A 16423-nucleotide genomic window follows, 5' to 3' on the forward strand; every position below is an offset into this window, starting at 1 on the left:
ATTTTTGGAATGGTTATCATAATAGACATAAAGGAAAAAGATAATATTGAGCACATTAAATAATTATCGAATATACATTAAAAAATGTGTGGAAAGGGAAGGCATATGCGTGATAAAAGTTTACTCCTGTTCCAAATGATTCCTACAAAATTTGACAATATCAGATTTTTTTCAAATACATCTTCTATTATTTTGAAATATTTATTTCTATTATACAATTGACATCTCATAAGTAGTTTTTAAACTTTCGAGAACTAACCACATTTGTGTGTGCGTTTCGCTTTCGTTTCACCGTATGTCTGTAATATCTCTAAATATAGTCATTCAAGCATATCTGAACCGGTGAGAAGAATGGGCAGATATCGCGGTTGGTTCTGTCAGAACATAGGTGCCCCTAGTGAGCTGTCATATTAGTTTGACTTAAGCTCACCGGATCAGATAGCCTTATCGATCTATACAATTTACCAACGTCATTTGACGTCACCGTAAACATCTTTTTAAATTTCTTATTTAAAATAAGAAATAAAAATGAATGGCATAAAGCGCATGTTAACAATAATTAACAACAAATAAAAAACAATACATAGTCTTTGATCGTAATGTCATTATCTGTTTGACAGCGCGGGAAAATAAGGTTATTTTAAAAGTCAACGTTAATGTGTGCAACAACAGTAATCAAAACAAAATTTTTTTTTGGAAAATAATCATCAATTTGAAATTAATAAATGCTTTACACACACATAACATTGTCTATTTCAGACTACGTAAATACACCTATGAAAACACGCTAAATTAAAATAGTACTAATTTAGAGACGTGGTGTTCTTCATTGGTCTATAGTAATAGATCACCGACCTCTAGATATCCGCTAGACAGGTCGCTTGGAAGGAAGCAAAAGAGTCAGCCTTTGCTTCCTTCAGACCTAAAAGCGCCATTTGAAGTTACTGTAGGCTAATCATTTCTCCTATTAGTTCGACTTTCCAACACAGTTAACAGCTACCGTCAACGCCAAAATGGCGATAACCAAATAGGCACATAATATCACGGCTTACCGCCTTGTACGTGAAATATAGAGGTCAGTGTCATAGATGGATACTTGAGATATATTTAGTTTGGTAGGATTATGATCGGTTACGTGTGGTCTGTGGTGTGCTTGCGGTGGTGGCGGCGCGGGCGGGGTCGTGCCTCCCCCGCAGGACCCGCACCCCCCGCACCTGTCACGTTCACTGCAAATCGCATCGACCTGATATCAATGTAATACCAATACACACTAACTATGTAAACATAACAATAATATTTATAAATTTATTAATTAATTAAGCTTTAAGCCGCCACACTAGGCATGCGATCACGTTATATAGATGGTGTTAGATATTGTAACGCAGAAAGCAAAGAACAGCGTGTTTATAGGCATTTGTCCAGATGCGAACAAATCAAATTTAACTTTAATATTTTTGAATGTATGACATTCATCAAAAATTGTCGGAAGATTCGGTGTTACAATAATGAAACTGCGCAAGCGCTCTTGGAACCTTAGCCGTGCAATCTCGATTTAGATGTATTATTTCTATAGCTTTACAAAGCTAATCTACATATATATTTGTCTAGGACTGTAGCGGAGCATAACACACGTCAATAGTCATTGAAATTAATAATATCTTCTGATCACTTATACGCATGTAAGGCTATTAAATCATATTTCATAGTAAAGATTGTAGCGTTTATGCCTGGTTTACATTAGTAAAACTATAGCGCTAGCCTCTCATGGACTGTAAGGGCTCAGTAGCGCCAGTTAGTGATTGCATTATGACAGTTGTATGTTTGGACCGCACCTGTAATCCAGTCATCATGAACGTTGCCGTATCCAAAGCGACTACTTAATAATACTAAATTGCATAATGATTTTTATTTTCCAAATTCTTTTTGTACATTAAAAATATACAGATACAAAATTTGCTTCACAACTTCGGTAATACTAAGTTTTTTTGTTAATTTAAAAAGCATACGTTAGAAGGTATTTGCCAAAGGAATGATTATTTTTGCTATTAGTGTTATTTCTTGGGTGAGTTCCATTAAAGCTGATATTTGCTAAATTACTTCCCACAATTTGCCAGTGGGGGGTGATGTTATTAACAAGCTTACTGTAGCCTCACCCTTTCCGTGTGGTATTATTTTTGTAACCACTATTTTCAATTCTGGATACGTGACCATAGAGTCCACTTTTGTTTTATCTTTCTTTTTTGATAAATTGTCTATGCTTAACTCTTTTAATCTGGTCTGTTCTGAAATAAACAAAAATCAATATGTTCCTAACAAAGAAAACATGATTGCTATCTCGCCCTACAATTTAAAAGATGTTTTATATATTTTCTATTAATTTGATTTAGCTTACAGGAACAATTACTCTGACAATTACCTTATTACTTGAACTACACACAAAATGGGACAGCTGGCACATACTAATATAAATAAAATCTAAAGTGCAATAAAATTAAAATAGTGTGTAAAATCCAAACTGCCTCCATAAACTATAGAGAATGTGTCATGTGTATTTTTTATATTATAAGGTGGCAAACGAGCAAGCAGCCACTTGAATTTGTCAAAATGGCGAAGCGACTTCTGCCCATAGACATACGCAATTACAAATGCGTTGCCTACATTTAATCGACGGAGAAGGAAACGTACAAAAAGATAATATTTCTCTTTCACTTCCCCTTCCCATCCTTTTCTTATAAGAAAATACGCACACTGGGCGTCTATCACTGTGTAAGTAGCTTTTTCCTCTCATAATGTTACATTATTCAAACTAAACGATACTAATTTGTACGAAATAGTTGCTACAAAAATTAAAAAATACTTCGCAAGTTTCTTGATGTTTTTTTCATGGATTATGTAGAATACGTAGTGTAAGAATAAAGGAAGACTTTGACATTGTTGTTGTGTCAAAAAGATTTATGTTATTAATATGTATTTTTTATTGTTCTATAGAATAACTCACCATGGTGTTCTTCAGTCGGCTTCCCATTAACTGTATCGCCGTTGGTCACTGATGTTTTTTTGCTTTTCTCATATCCGTAACTTCTACCGCGTGCATGGGCTGGATAATTACATAACTTACGTAAAGAATTACACTATCACAATTTCGTATCATCGTACTAACACGTTCCATGCCACTAAGATCTTTATGTATATAAGTTAACGCCAGACAAGTCGGTGGCAGTGAACGTGTTAATACTATCAGAAAGAATTGCTTTCATAATGGGTATTAGGCAAAGATTGCAGGAGGCATAAATGTTTTCAGATATCTCGGCGGTTCTTAGGTTCATGTGAGTTGTTTGTCAGAACACAATGCTAGGCTAGGTGCGTTATCGGCGATTCGGGGGTAGATTATTTGAAAAGTCTAATATCTGGTTTAGATTAGCAGTGGAATAATTTTTGTGACGTCATATGGTTTTTAGTATGTTTATATACGTACTATTGGCAAATATAGTAGCTCTATGCGGCACCAGTTCGGGCAGTGCAAGGGGCCGTCGCCGCCCACCGCGCGGCATCTCGCTGTAAACACAAACATTTCTACTAAGACTTTGTCATTTTCATTTCGCATAATCCTAGATCTTCTCTCTGACACTCAGCGGAAAAATACGAAACAAATAACGACTCAATTATCAAAATCGATTCATTCGTTTACAATACAGACTATCACAATGAACTTACACACAAAACAAAATATGTACGCACATAAGGCGCGAATAAAATTACCCTCCCGAGTTATACGGGTAAAAAGAATATTATTTTTTCACTACACCGCTCTATCTTTTCGTAGTACTATGTCCCAACTCACTCAGCTAAGGTGTCAACCCAGAAATCCTGCATGGGGGGGAAGTGGTAGGTGTTCTGGAAACCGAAGCTATCAAGGGCGCCGGCGCGCACGCTTGCCTGCAGCGAGTTCTTCATGCATTGCAACTGTAAGACAATATAATTATGGGTTTCGACTGTCGAAACAATTCTTCAATGATGTCATCTCTGTCATCTTTTTTTATAAAAATAGAGACAACTATATATATTAAGAATGTGAGGTTCACAGTTAGGGTATCTACACACTACATCGTAGAATGCAATCACGTTGAAATTTAACACTACAAGTAATAAAAACACACTACTTAGGAATATTATAAGGGCATCTACACACTTTAAGATAGTATGCGGATTTAAAAAATTATATAAGTAACATAAAAGGTAAAATTCAGTTAAAAATATACTACATAGTAATAATAGTGTTAGTTTTAAATATGTAAGATAATATAAGGCTGATATGTGGTCGTAGTGTAGCTTGGAAAATCCAATAATATTGAAAATTAAATACATGCAGTGTTTATTAAATAAAAATATTACATTTTTAATTTTATAAAAAACGAGCGTCCGTCGCAATCCGCCAATAATATTTAGTCTTTATATAGTAAATAGTGCAAATATATTATAATATATATATATATTTATTGCGCTATATCACAGATATGTGTACATTTTTATTATTTTCATGTGTGCCAAGATAAAAAATTAAATCATAGATATGTACATATGTAGTTGATATTGAGTACATAAATATGGTGAAATTGATTTAGAAATTATATAGAAATTAACCAAGCGAATGTTAAAAGATTTCCCTGATCCAAAGTATTTGTTTTTAATATTAACGTAATATACTATAGAGCACTATTGAGCGATATTATAAAATCAGTATTAAATTAAAGTTTTTTGGTTAGCTTTAATTATGACACACATTAAAGATTTTTTTGCACATTAGCGTTTAATGACAATTAGCGCAATCATCTTAAAGCGCTGTGTAGCGACGTGTAGCACTCCACTATGGACGCTACATCACATTGTAGCGTTAAATGGTATCATTAATAATTTAATAAGTGGAACTTAAGGACCAGAAGCTCTGGTGGAACTCTAAATGCCTTCATTCAACGCCATAAATAATGTTCCTTCGTGCTTTGTACCATATGTGATGACGTAGCTCTACTTAGCGCCGCGTAGCTATAGATGTGACGTAGCGCTACACAGCACCACGTAGCATTAAATGTGAGCTAACGCTACACAGCGCTTCGTGTTGATGCTAGAGCGCGAGGTGGGCGCGCGTTTGCGGCGTGCGACGTACGTGTGCGTGTCGGGCGGCGGCGCCGTCGAACAAGAGGTTCGTGACCGCGCCGCCCGGGGCCGCCGCGGCCGCTGCGCCGGCGAGTACCTCTCTGCGCTGGCGCTCGGCGTCGCCGCGCAGCCGCCGCACCAGCCGCTCGGCGTCAGCCAGGCGCGCGCGCAGCGTGCCGCGGCTCTCGCCTCCGCCCCCGCCCCCGCCCGCGCCCGCGCCGCCTTCCGGCTCAGCCCCACCCTCGCCCTCGCCCGACCGGCACTCTAGTGTTTTCAGCTTCCTACAAAACCCATGTGCATATATTTTATAAATAAGGAAGGAAAGAAGAAGTGGATGATGAAAGTAGACTCGGTGTAACTCAATATTTGTACAATAAAATTTAGTATCCTTTTTAGGAGACTGTATTACGGGAAACAAAAGTACTGGGAGTACAAAAGTGAGATGGACATATGTATAAATTGCAGTACTCAGTGAGTGCGTCCAGCTGCTTCTGCAGCTGCAGCGCACGAGCCTCCGCTGCCCGCGCCTCGCCGCGCGCCGCCGCCGCCTCTCGCTCCAGGCGGCACACGTCCACGCGCAGCGACTGTACCTCCTACACACATTACGAAGTTCTCATAGTGAACCTCCCATTTTCCGCTACATAAGCCTAAAGATCCATACTTATTGTCCTACATAAAAATAAACTTAATATTACCTCGTTAATCTCCGCGGGTTCGTCACCGACGGTAGCGCTGGATTTTGGTGCAGAATCTTTGTTGAATATAAGTTGAAACTGAAGATCTGTAATAAATAAAAAATGGTGTATATTTTCTTTGTGTGTACAATTCTTTATTAACAATGTTTAAAGATGTTTTCGTATGGCTTTAACTCGTAACTATATTAGTTTTGAGAATTTTCACATATTATGTAGTAATCAAATACAATGGAAGGTGACTCCAATTTCCCTCGTTGTTAACTTTTTTTTTGTAAAATAATTTTACGTATACGTTAACTAATGTTAATTAATGTTTTGAAATATTATACGTTTTATTTACATAATTTATTATTTAAAAATAAGATAACATTATTTTTAAGTTAACTGTTACCGATTACATCGTAATAGTAATGTTCTCGCACTTTAAAGTTCCTGAAAGCTAATCGTAGTTTTCCGCAGTCGAGACATCCATGCACAGATACGGTTGTATATTTTTGTATGTTTTCACCTTAGTGTGATATCACCTTTAAGAACGATGAATCTCGGATATCGTAAGAGGGGGTGATATGCACTCAAACAATGCAACTGCACCTCGGTAACTCGAGGTGAAACAAATAAAACTCATTTACTGATCACTTTGATAGTGTAGTGAAAATATCAAAAGTATTCCGTTCGTATCGCACATAACGATAAAAACATTGCATGAAAAATTACTGTTTTTTTGTTTATTTTTGTTTTTTGTAAATAGCCAGAGAGAAATATTAAAGTCAGAGATAATTAAAATGAGACCATCAATCATATCAAGAAACTATATCTTTTTCTACCCCAAACGTTTATATGCAAGAAAATATTTTTGTAAGTAGATACTCCAAATTAAGCGGGTTTACGTAATAAAAAATGTAAATATACGTTACATCAGATTTACACGACAATTCGTTTGGCAACGCCAGTCAATTAGTCGGTTACGTTAACTCATGCATATTCATTACTGGTTTTGATCCTATCAACAAAAGTACTCGCGCGTTGCATAAAGCGTGCAAAGCGAAACGTTTCCAATGGCTTCGGAAGCCCCTTATAATATATTTGTAGTGTTGTCGGCATTGGAAATCCACAATTAGAATATTCCTTTCAACATATTTATAAAAAGGGTTTAATAAATACCAACATTTTCATATTCTAATAGCGTGCTGTTTCAAATCGTAATTAAATTCATATTTTTAATCACGCAAATATAAAAACAATAATGTTTAAATAACACGAATCTCGCTTCCTATACAGTTCTCTTTACATAATTTTGTCAAGATTACTGGCTCAGTATTGTTGAATACAAAGTATTTACCTCGATTCCTTTCGCGAAGTGCCTCGATCTCTGCGTGGAGACCGCTCAGCATCTGCCGGTGCTGCTCCTGCAGGAAGCGCACGCTGTGTTCCAGGTGTGCCACACGCGCGCCCGCGTCACTGCCGACGAAGAAACCGCTGGATGCTGCTTCTGGTGGTGACTTTTTCACCTGGAAATGTTTACTGAGAGTTTAACTATTGTGCTGTCTGAGACCAAGCTTAGAACTGTGGAAAATTAAGATTTATTGACGGAGGCCATCTTTTGTCTGGCCTAAATCCTAAATTGTTGAAGTGAGACGGGACCGCGGACGGTGAAGATTGTTATTATTGGAGGCGAAAGCACACTTTCGCTGCTATCTCATATTCACTGTGAACAGAAATGTTATATGCCCAGATATAAGAGCTCTGATTCAAATTCAAGAGGCACGAGTCAATAGAAATTCGTTCAAAGAATTCAGTTTTGAATAAGTCGAAGACAAAGGAACGATATCGTAAGGCATAGTTTCACAGAAACATCGCCGAGATTTTTTTAGACTAATATGTATTTATTGTATTTATGTTTCAATTACTCGTATTACAATGGACAAAATAAACTTAAAATAATAAAATTAATCGATTTGATAGTTTTCTATGTTTTTTTTTAAATTACCAAATATGTCAATTCATTTAATATTTTGAGATTATTAGATTTCCGATTTCCAAAACAAGCGTTTATTTATCACATTAAAAAATAGGAAACCACTTTGCTTTCGGAAGCGAAACTTTGGAAAATCTCTCTTTGTGTTCATTTCCCACATAGAAGAGAAAGGGTAGGTAAGGCAAGTTGTTAAGAGAAGGTTCTTCAAAAAAGAAAAACATCAAGGTGAAATTAACAAGAATAGTTTGAAAAATAACTAAACCTGGAAGTTATTTTTTTTTTTAATTTAAATATAAAACTATATCTACATGTAAAAATACATGTCTGTCAGTTGAAACTTGAATAGTGGAAAATGGAAAACCCCATTTCAAATTGGTCTTTTCCCAACATGCCATTGACCCGATCTAGACGCTGACTTGCAACAATGGGGATGTGTTTGTAAATTTTAATTATGTCCAATTTTATTGCAATTGCGGTTATAAATGCTTTAATTATGCTGTTTACGTATATTGTTGTCTCACGATACTTAAAAACAAAAGATAACATTTGTAAAGTTGAAACTGCGCACTACAAAACATAAGACTAGTTGCTGTTTATTTTAAAAATATATTAATGTAATAAGACAGTGTATAAGTCTTAATGTAATTGGAAATTTGCTACATTTCAGAAGATACAGATATACAAGTAAAGGCACTAACAAAAAGTTCTATGTTTGTCGAAGGTACATTTAACCCTTGCTCACCTGCAGTTTGGCGAAGGGAGAAGTCGGCACGAGCACCTTGGAAGCCATTGCAGCACGGAACAATCAAGATAAATTGCAACAAATATCTTGTTTTGATCTAAGTGGCGGCGCGCGCGCGAGTGCACGCGTTAGTCGGCATGTGCACGCCGAATGGGAGCGGCCTTCAGCCGCGCCGTAATAATTAAAAATAAAATCAAAACGAGCGCGAAAACACTTCGATTTGCAACTATTTCGGAGACGATTCGATCGTGACCTTGAACCAGTGACCTGATGGTACGTTCGACCAGCGCGATGGATGCTCGCGGTCTGTCTGCATGGGCCATGGAGTGCGCGGCGTGGGGTGTGCCGGAGAGATCGCGGGGGGTGAACGGGCGATTGCGGGGTGCTGCGCGGGGGTACGCGGGGGTGAGGTATCGATCGCACGGAGCTCGGTACGCAACCTGTGAGCTGAGTCACGGGGCCCGTCATTAGCCATCTGTGGCGCACTGCCAACCGCCGTGTCCAGTTTTCATGACACCTCGCTGAAGGGTGATAGCTCATTTTTCTCGGAAAACTCCGAATGGTTTTTCATAGTTCGAAGTTGGGACGACCCCGTAGCCAATAGCGAAATAGTTTAATCCTCTAATTTTACAGGTCCAAGGTTCAAATGCATACATTATTGTCTGCACATAGCGTCTGTTACTTTTAGGACTCAACTAGCGGCTGCCCGCGACTTCATCAGCGTAGAATGAAGAAAGTAGCCTATCAAATTTCTGCATGAATCGACAACCTTCTGATCAAAATTCCGTTAAAATTTGTCCAGTCGTTTTAGAGTTTACCCGGAACAAACGCGGACTAGCGGACAGAGAGACAAGGTTGTGCCTAAACCATAGAAAATATATTTATTGCTTCTAGATCGCTGCTAGAAAAGAGTACGTTTAAATCTGAAAGTCAAGAATGGTATAACTACAAACATACGAGTAATATACCTACAATCATACTTCTCACTAGTCTTTCTAATATTATAGATGCGAAAGTTTTGATGAATGTATGTTTGTAAGAAGGTATCTCCGGAATTGCTCAACGGATCTAGATGAAATTTAGCACAGATGTGGAACATAGTCAGGAAGAACGTATAGGCTACTTATTATGTTTATTTTTATTCCGCGCGGACGGTGTCGCGGGTGACAGCTACTACATAGTGTAAACCGTCACAAAATATATTTTTTATCTTAAGTAGAAAATGCAATTTTAACCCTTATTCCACTTGTATTTTGATATCAAATTCTGTTTCCATGTCTTTGTAGCAAATGTCAAGTGGAAACATTCGCAGTTATTTTATTAAATTTAGATGTATTGCATTGCAGTAGTTCAAATTATATAATAAAGTAACTGAATAAATAACTGAATGCTGTATGAAAATTTAAAATCAACGATATTTTTTTCCGAAAGTAATTATCAGTGAAAAGAAAACTACGAGTACAGTTTTTAGTAAAGATTTACTGAGATTTATTACTTTATACATCCGTTATAAGTTTGTATATGTTTCATATTAGAATTATTAACAGGAAATTATTATTAAATTATTGACGATCACACTCAGAATTGTTAAGTATCACGTTAATATGAGAAATCTATACTAAGCGTCTATTATGTAACCAATAAATAACTCTGAGAAAAATACTCAGGATAAGTTTGTTTTGCAGTAACAATTGAATGAACATTTGCTTACCACTGCAATATCACACGTCGTATCTAAATTAGTTGTAGGCAAAGGATTAATTTGAGTCCATTGTGATGAACAACGATTTAATGATTTCAATACAGGGAGTGTAGATGCTCCCATGTTCAACATGGGTCTCGTACTAAATATCATTATGATAAGTTTTGTATACCACACATCGATCGGAAGATTATTATCAATCTGTTAACGTATAAATTATCATGACAAATTCTAGCTTTAAATTTAAGCAATCATTCAAAACCTGTAAATAATATAGGTTTTTGTGTTTAAAAATGCTAAATTTTTCTTAAGTATCGAGTATCGACAAATTAATGATTGATTTTATAGGTTATGTTGTTGCTAAGTAACCATAAGACTTGATGATAATAATTCATCAAATTGGACAACGATTAAAAGTTAAAAGAAGTTAAGTATGCAATTATAATTGTAAACTTTACGCTTATTAATTGATATAACATGTTTCATTAATTCGAATATTCAAGTAGTTTTGGCGGGAAAAGTGCGAACTGGAACGGATGTATAATTAATATGAAAAATCAACAATCACGCCATTTATATACTGTTTAAGAACTTGTCCAGGAGTAGAAAATTTTCTTCAGATTTTTGAAATTAATGAAAGGATGTGTTAAGGTTATTATTTATAAACTTTATCTTTACACCTGTATTTTATTGCAAATGTAGGAAATAAAAATTTATGCGAGTATCAGAACGTGCGACGGAATTCGAATATGTCATAATTGTTTTCAAATTTTGTTTACACTGTTTTATAGAAATATAATGTCTTGGTTTTCCCAATAAATATCAAAGGCGAACTTACAACTGGATATTATAATTATGATGTCTGATATGGAAACTTCTATAAGAGGATTTTCATTTATGCCGGGAACGGAGGTCAAAATTAAAGGTTTAGATTTACAGGTTTGCTGAATCTTTTTGTAAAATATTGTATTGACGTAAATAGATATGATATTTAATGTTATCCTTCTCTGGGGCAATCCCTGTTCTTTAATCTTGCTTTTTTTACCCAATAGCAACGTTTAAATTCGAAAAAATAATCGTTTTACGAGATTCGAGTGTAAAATCAATTTTGTTTTCTTATTGGTAGTACGTAGAAGACAGCGAGCTAGAGAGAGCTTGGAGATCGAACCGACGTGAACGCATAAAGCAGCAAGAAGAAAAAATATGGAATGAATTTATTGAAGAGCAGGATATTGTACGGACTGTTTATGAAAGTAAGATAGTTTAAATATAAGATTATTTATTAAATAAGATTTATAATTTGTAAATCCACCATTACACTTACCTTTTAATGACTTTAAAATGTAAGCTTTATCTAACCTCTTATATTAGAAATCTTTAATTCTCACATACATATGGATACAATTTGGAGATTCTTATTCATAGATAGTGTTGCCAGGCGTCCGGATAAAGCCGGACATAGGTAGACTTTTAGATTGCGTTTCCGGCCAACATAAACAGTGTCGGAGTTGTCCGGCTTTTGTTAGGCTTTTTACATTTCCCAAACGAGAGTGTACCTACTAATAGAGACAAAATTCTAAAGAATATAGGGTGTCCAACCTTTCTACCCAAATGTCCGGCTAAACTAGCTGGTCTGTCCGGCTAATAGGTTTGGTGACCTGGCAACCCTATTCATAGGTAGCTCTGTTTATATTTTTTATCTAAAACTATATCTGTGTGTATAAGAAATATAAGAACAAAACATGATAATTTCAGGTGATCCATATCAATTTATTGAACAATTATCAGAATCCTGTTTGAATGAACTGTTGCATAATCATTTAAAAAAAGTACAAGAGAAAGATAAGAAAACAGAAGTTGAAATAAATGTAAGAAAAGTTGTGATAAATTTTACTAAGAGTTTACACTGTTTTTTTATGAGTATTTTTGTCTATAGCTGTCTACCTAACTTCCCAGGTTGAATTAGTAACCGTGGGTTTTTGAGACTAACATCTCTATATAAAACATGTCACTACCTTTGATAAGACAGATATAACAATGTGTTTTAAATTGAGATTTAAATCTCAGAAACACATGTTAAGTCCTGCAATAATGAAAATAAAAGTTTGGTTTATTTTGTAATTTAGTAGACCATTAGTAGAAAGTTAATTTTTTTGTAAAGCTTTCAAAATATCACCATGTTTGTAGCCAATGTAAAGGTTTTTTTTTAGTGTAAAGATGAAGAAATAGCATCACCTGGTGAAGAAAGTCCTGTATCAACAGAGAGCACAGAGCACGACAAGTGTGATGATGATAACGTCTTCCACATATTTCATGAGGATAAAGATGATGAGGGGTTTTCAGGTTAGAAATTTGATTAAATTATTACCCTTTTGTTTTCACATTTTTGATCAAGCTTTACTTTATATTATGAGTAACTATCGCCCGCGACTCCGTCTGCGCGGAATGAAAAAAATTAAATAAATAGCCTATGTAGAACACATAGGCTTCAGACTACATTCTACATCTATGCCAAATTTAATCAAGGTCCGTCGAGCCATTCTGTAGTTACCTTCAAACAAACATTTATCCATCCATCCAATTAAACTTTCTAATTTATAATATTAGTAAGATTAGCTGGTGCCCCCAATTTCATCCGCAAGAAAAAAAATCGAATAACTTATGTGTTCTTCCAGACAGAGTTCTAAATCTAAACCAAAATTCATCCAAATCCATGCAGCTATTCTGGAGATCAACGAACAAACATCCAGCCATCCATACTTTGGCATTTATATTATTAGAAAGATTTGTTTTTTTTAAATTTTTGAATGTATATGGATAATTGGAGAAATTTAAAAATAATTATTGTAAACTTACATAAATAGATGTTTTTTTTGTCAGAGCAAACATGCAGAATAAATATATAGTTTCAGAGACAAAAACACTTGGAATAGGAAAGTATTTTTTTTTGTGATATAGTCTGTAAATGTAACTGGTAATATTTAGGTAATGAAGACATGTTAAATGATTCTGCGGGAAGTGCTGTGTGCACCGTGAGAGAGAAACAAGAAGATAACGGAGAACAGTTATCGGAAACAAAATGTACTCCTGAAAAAGGTACATGTGGGTTCATAATTTAATTTACTTTGCATATATATGTAATACTAGCTATCGCCCGTGACAACGTTCGTGCGGAGTTAAAAAAACTTAATAAGTAACATATGAGTTCTTTCAGACATGTTCTAGATCTGTGCCAAATTTCATCAAGATCTGTTGAACTGTTCCGGAGATACCTTCTAACAAACATCCATCCATCCATCTAAACTTTGCAATTATAATATTTAAGATATAAAAAATATTTTGTTTCATATTGGATTTAAAAAAGAAAAAGAAGAATTATCCCTTTTTTAACCTTTATTTTTTATTTTTAGCTGTGTAATTTTGTGAATAGGGGTGGAATTTTCTTATGAAAGATATATATATTTTACAGGTAACTCAGCAAATCCCCAATCATCAAATATAAACAATGTACTAGAGAACAGTATATACTGCGCCAAAGTAAAAGATCTACGCGTCAGGATCTCTGAAGAAATACTCAGCATTATGTAAGTTGAAACATATTTTCATAGATAAAACCTATAGATGGAAGGTTTCATAAAAGTTTTACATCTAATTGTGTATCGATTTACACAAACATAAGGCCTCCGGAGGACTTTTTTGCCTCATTTTTGTGCTCACCGTAAGCTATCTTTCCAATATTATAAATGCAAATGTTTACATGTATGGATTGATGTATGGATGATGGAATTTGGTATAGATGTAGAACATAGTCTGGAAGAACGCATATGATACTAATAAAGAACAATGGCAGCCGCCCATATATCAAAATAGTTGAGCCTAAATTATAGCGTCTAAGCATGAAAAATATCTTAAAACGATAATAATTAGTTGCGGAGCAAATATCTGAAAGAATTTCGGCCCGAGGAAGCCGCAAAAAATAGATATTTTGATTTTAATTTTTCGTTTTTTAAGGTTACGTCATAATGACAGCTTGAGAAAATTCGCAATGAAGGTTGTTATTTAAGTAAATATCTAGTACGTGATTTTATTTTGTATATTAAATCAGAACTGTATCGTTATAAATCAGGCAGATGGTGGTTACGAGTTATGTGGCTGATTTCGAAAAATATAAGAGTACCACTAGCTGTCACGCGGCATGTTGGTACTCTTTGCTACGAACGCCACACAAACTCAATCGACACAAGGCGGAGTATTTGTGACATGCGTGACATTTTAAAAGTTGCCATAACCATAAAAGCGAATAGTTACAACATAGTGCGGTTTACATTCATTTAAAAATGCCTGAAGCCCAAAGAACTATCTTTTTCACTAAGTATACACCTAATATAAATAATAAGTATCTATTTGAAAGTAAGTATTGGAATATCACACAAAAAAATAATTTCTAATTCGTACACTTTGCTAAATATAATTCCGAAAATACGGCATTCTTTAAATGGTGGGAACACTTTAATGGGTGATAATACGATTAGTCAATATACATTCTTGAAATTATTATAATGTTTCTGTGGCTTCAACAAAAATAGAATTATTTACGTAAATTATTAAAAAAATATGTAAATTAATTGTATCTATATGATATTTCTAGACGCTAATTTTTTTTTCAACTATTTTTCTGCCATTGTTCTTTTTGCTTTAATTCCGCGCGGACAGAGTCGCGGCAACAGCTAGTAGTTTATGAGGTTATGAATATTTCATATTAAGTAGGTTAAGAACCGTGCTTTTCTGAGACCGAAATCTCATTTAAAACATATTGGTTTCTCTGTTTAGTCAAAGACAGGGATGACGATGTGTATTATACAGAAACTAGCTGTCGCCCGCGACTCCGTCCGCGCGCAGTTAAAAAACAAAAGGGCCGATTCTCAGACCTACTCAATATGCTATATGCTATTGCTACTCAATCTATATATATAAAAGAAAGTCGTGTTAGTTACACTATTTATAACTCAAGAACGGCTGAATCGATTTGACTGAAAAATGGTGGGCAGGTAGCTTAGAACCAGGAAACGGACATAGGATAATTTTTGCCCCGTTTTCTATTTTTTATTCCGCGCGGACGGAGTCGCGGGTAAAAGCTAGTATTTTATATATTAGATTATGGTCTCAGAAACCCACGATAATTGCATCCCTCGGAATCTTTTACTGTCTTTAAGTCTGAAATGTATATATTAAAAAGAGGAAAGTAAAGAATACTAACTTGTAGCATATGTGCCTAAGATATTGCCGTCCTTTTCATTATATTTGATGAAAATAGAGATAACAATGTCCCTTTTTTATATGAAACTAGCTTTTACCCGCGACTCCGTCCGCGCAGAATAAAAAATAGGAAACGGGGTAAAAATTATCCTATGTCCGTTTCCTGGTTCTAAGCTACCTGCCCACCAATTTTCAGTCAAATCGATTCAGCCGTTCTTGAGTTATAAATAGTGTAACTAACACGACTTTCTTTTATATATATAGATAGAAGATAGATAGGTGATGTGAAACTTTTGTTTCAGTATATCACTAGAACGTATTGATATATACAATATTGATCAGGAAGAGTTGAAGAAGATGCAAAAGAGATCTGCGGAGTTCAATTCTAGGTTCAGTCGGATACATGTATACCAGTTGCAGCGACAGGTGAGGGAAAGTGCAGAACTTATCTAGCTTTTCTAGTAACTAACTTTGGTAAAAGGTCTAATTCAATCTTACATTCATCTGTAGATCTAGTTTTTCCATTTTATTGTAAACTATAAAAAAAATCATTAAAACTAGTAACATTTACATATTTGGCTTGTTTCTTGTTCATGTTTCATAATGAAACCTCAACTCGATACAGATCCACGATTTGAAGCGTACAAGCAGTTGTCAGCTGCCGTACGGCCAGCACACGCAGCTGCAGGCACACATGCTGCGCATTGTCTCCCTGCACCAGAACTTACTGCAAGCTTACTGCGTGAGTCTTACTTAAATCTAGTCATTTTTATATCATAAAGTAGCAAATGAGCTTGCAGCAACTTGAATTCGCTGAAATAGCGAAGCGATCGCTGACTGCAGAACGCAATTGCAGATGCGTTGTATCTTTAATCGACAGAGGAGGGGACGCACAGAAATAG

At 35.4% G+C, this 16423-nt stretch overlaps 3 protein-coding genes across 6 annotated transcripts in view; 2 read left to right on the plus strand and 1 right to left on the minus strand.

Annotated features, from left to right (window-relative positions):
• Positions 1-730: 730 nt before the first annotated feature.
• Positions 731-8912, minus strand: LOC106719738. Of its 4 annotated transcripts, none has more exons than XM_045680418.1 (10): positions 8564-8912; positions 7186-7354; positions 5847-5932; positions 5620-5744; positions 5162-5432; positions 3842-3963; positions 3476-3555; positions 2999-3097; positions 2154-2282; positions 731-1226 (listed from the first exon to the last, which is right to left on the minus strand). In XM_045680418.1, exons 1-10 carry the CDS (start codon positions 8609-8611, stop codon positions 1132-1134), a joined length of 1224 nt encoding a protein of 407 aa, XP_045536374.1. In that variant the 5' UTR covers positions 8612-8912; the 3' UTR covers positions 731-1131. The 4 variants fall into 4 exon arrangements, with proteins under 4 accessions (XP_045536374.1, XP_045536376.1, XP_045536375.1 ...); XM_045680419.1 differs by having other exon boundaries at positions 1144-1243; XM_045680420.1 differs by lacking the exon at positions 2154-2282.
• Positions 8913-11023: 2111 nt separating this feature from the next.
• LOC106719739 lies at positions 11024-12613 on the plus strand. Its single transcript, XM_014514180.2, has 4 exons — positions 11024-11204; positions 11392-11518; positions 12021-12133; positions 12476-12613. The coding sequence occupies exons 1-4, from the start codon at positions 11121-11123 to the stop codon at positions 12611-12613; spliced, it is 462 nt and encodes a 153-aa protein (XP_014369666.2). The 5' UTR covers positions 11024-11120.
• A 636-nt stretch (positions 12614-13249) lies between these two features.
• The window catches only part of LOC106719740, a 43202-nt gene continuing 40028 nt past the window's right edge, over positions 13250-16423 (plus strand). Inside the window, exons 1-4 of the mRNA XM_045680417.1 lie at positions 13250-13361; positions 13735-13849; positions 15824-15947; positions 16147-16263. Coding sequence (XP_045536373.1) covers positions 13262-13361; positions 13735-13849; positions 15824-15947; positions 16147-16263 — 456 coding nt within the window. The 5' untranslated portion in view covers positions 13250-13261. The remainder of the gene's footprint in view (positions 13362-13734; positions 13850-15823; positions 15948-16146; positions 16264-16423) is intronic.

The sequence above is a fragment of the Papilio machaon genome, chromosome 13, assembly GCF_912999745.1.
Source record: "Papilio machaon chromosome 13, ilPapMach1.1, whole genome shotgun sequence".
Classification (NCBI taxonomy): domain Eukaryota; kingdom Metazoa; phylum Arthropoda; class Insecta; order Lepidoptera; family Papilionidae; genus Papilio; species Papilio machaon.

Excerpts from the sequence above, each read along its gene's own strand:
- LOC106719738 (XM_045680418.1), bottom strand. The coding sequence starts at position 8,611 with ATGGCTTCCAAGGTGCTCGTGCCGACTTCTCCCTTCGCCAAACTGCAG. Across the intron at positions 5,933-7,185 it reads ACTTCGCGAAAGGAATCGAG|ATCTTCAGTTTCAACTTATA; the intron begins GTAAATACTTTG and ends TATTTATTACAG. Across the intron at positions 5,745-5,846 it reads AACCCGCGGAGATTAACGAG|GAGGTACAGTCGCTGCGCGT; the intron begins GTAATATTAAGT and ends TAATGTGTGTAG.
- LOC106719739 (XM_014514180.2), top strand. The coding sequence starts at position 11,121 with ATGATGTCTGATATGGAAACTTCTATAAGAGGATTTTCATTTATGCCG. Across the intron at positions 11,519-12,020 it reads TGTACGGACTGTTTATGAAA|GTGATCCATATCAATTTATT; the intron begins GTAAGATAGTTT and ends TGATAATTTCAG. Across the intron at positions 12,134-12,475 it reads AAACAGAAGTTGAAATAAAT|TGTAAAGATGAAGAAATAGC; the intron begins GTAAGAAAAGTT and ends GTTTTTTTTTAG.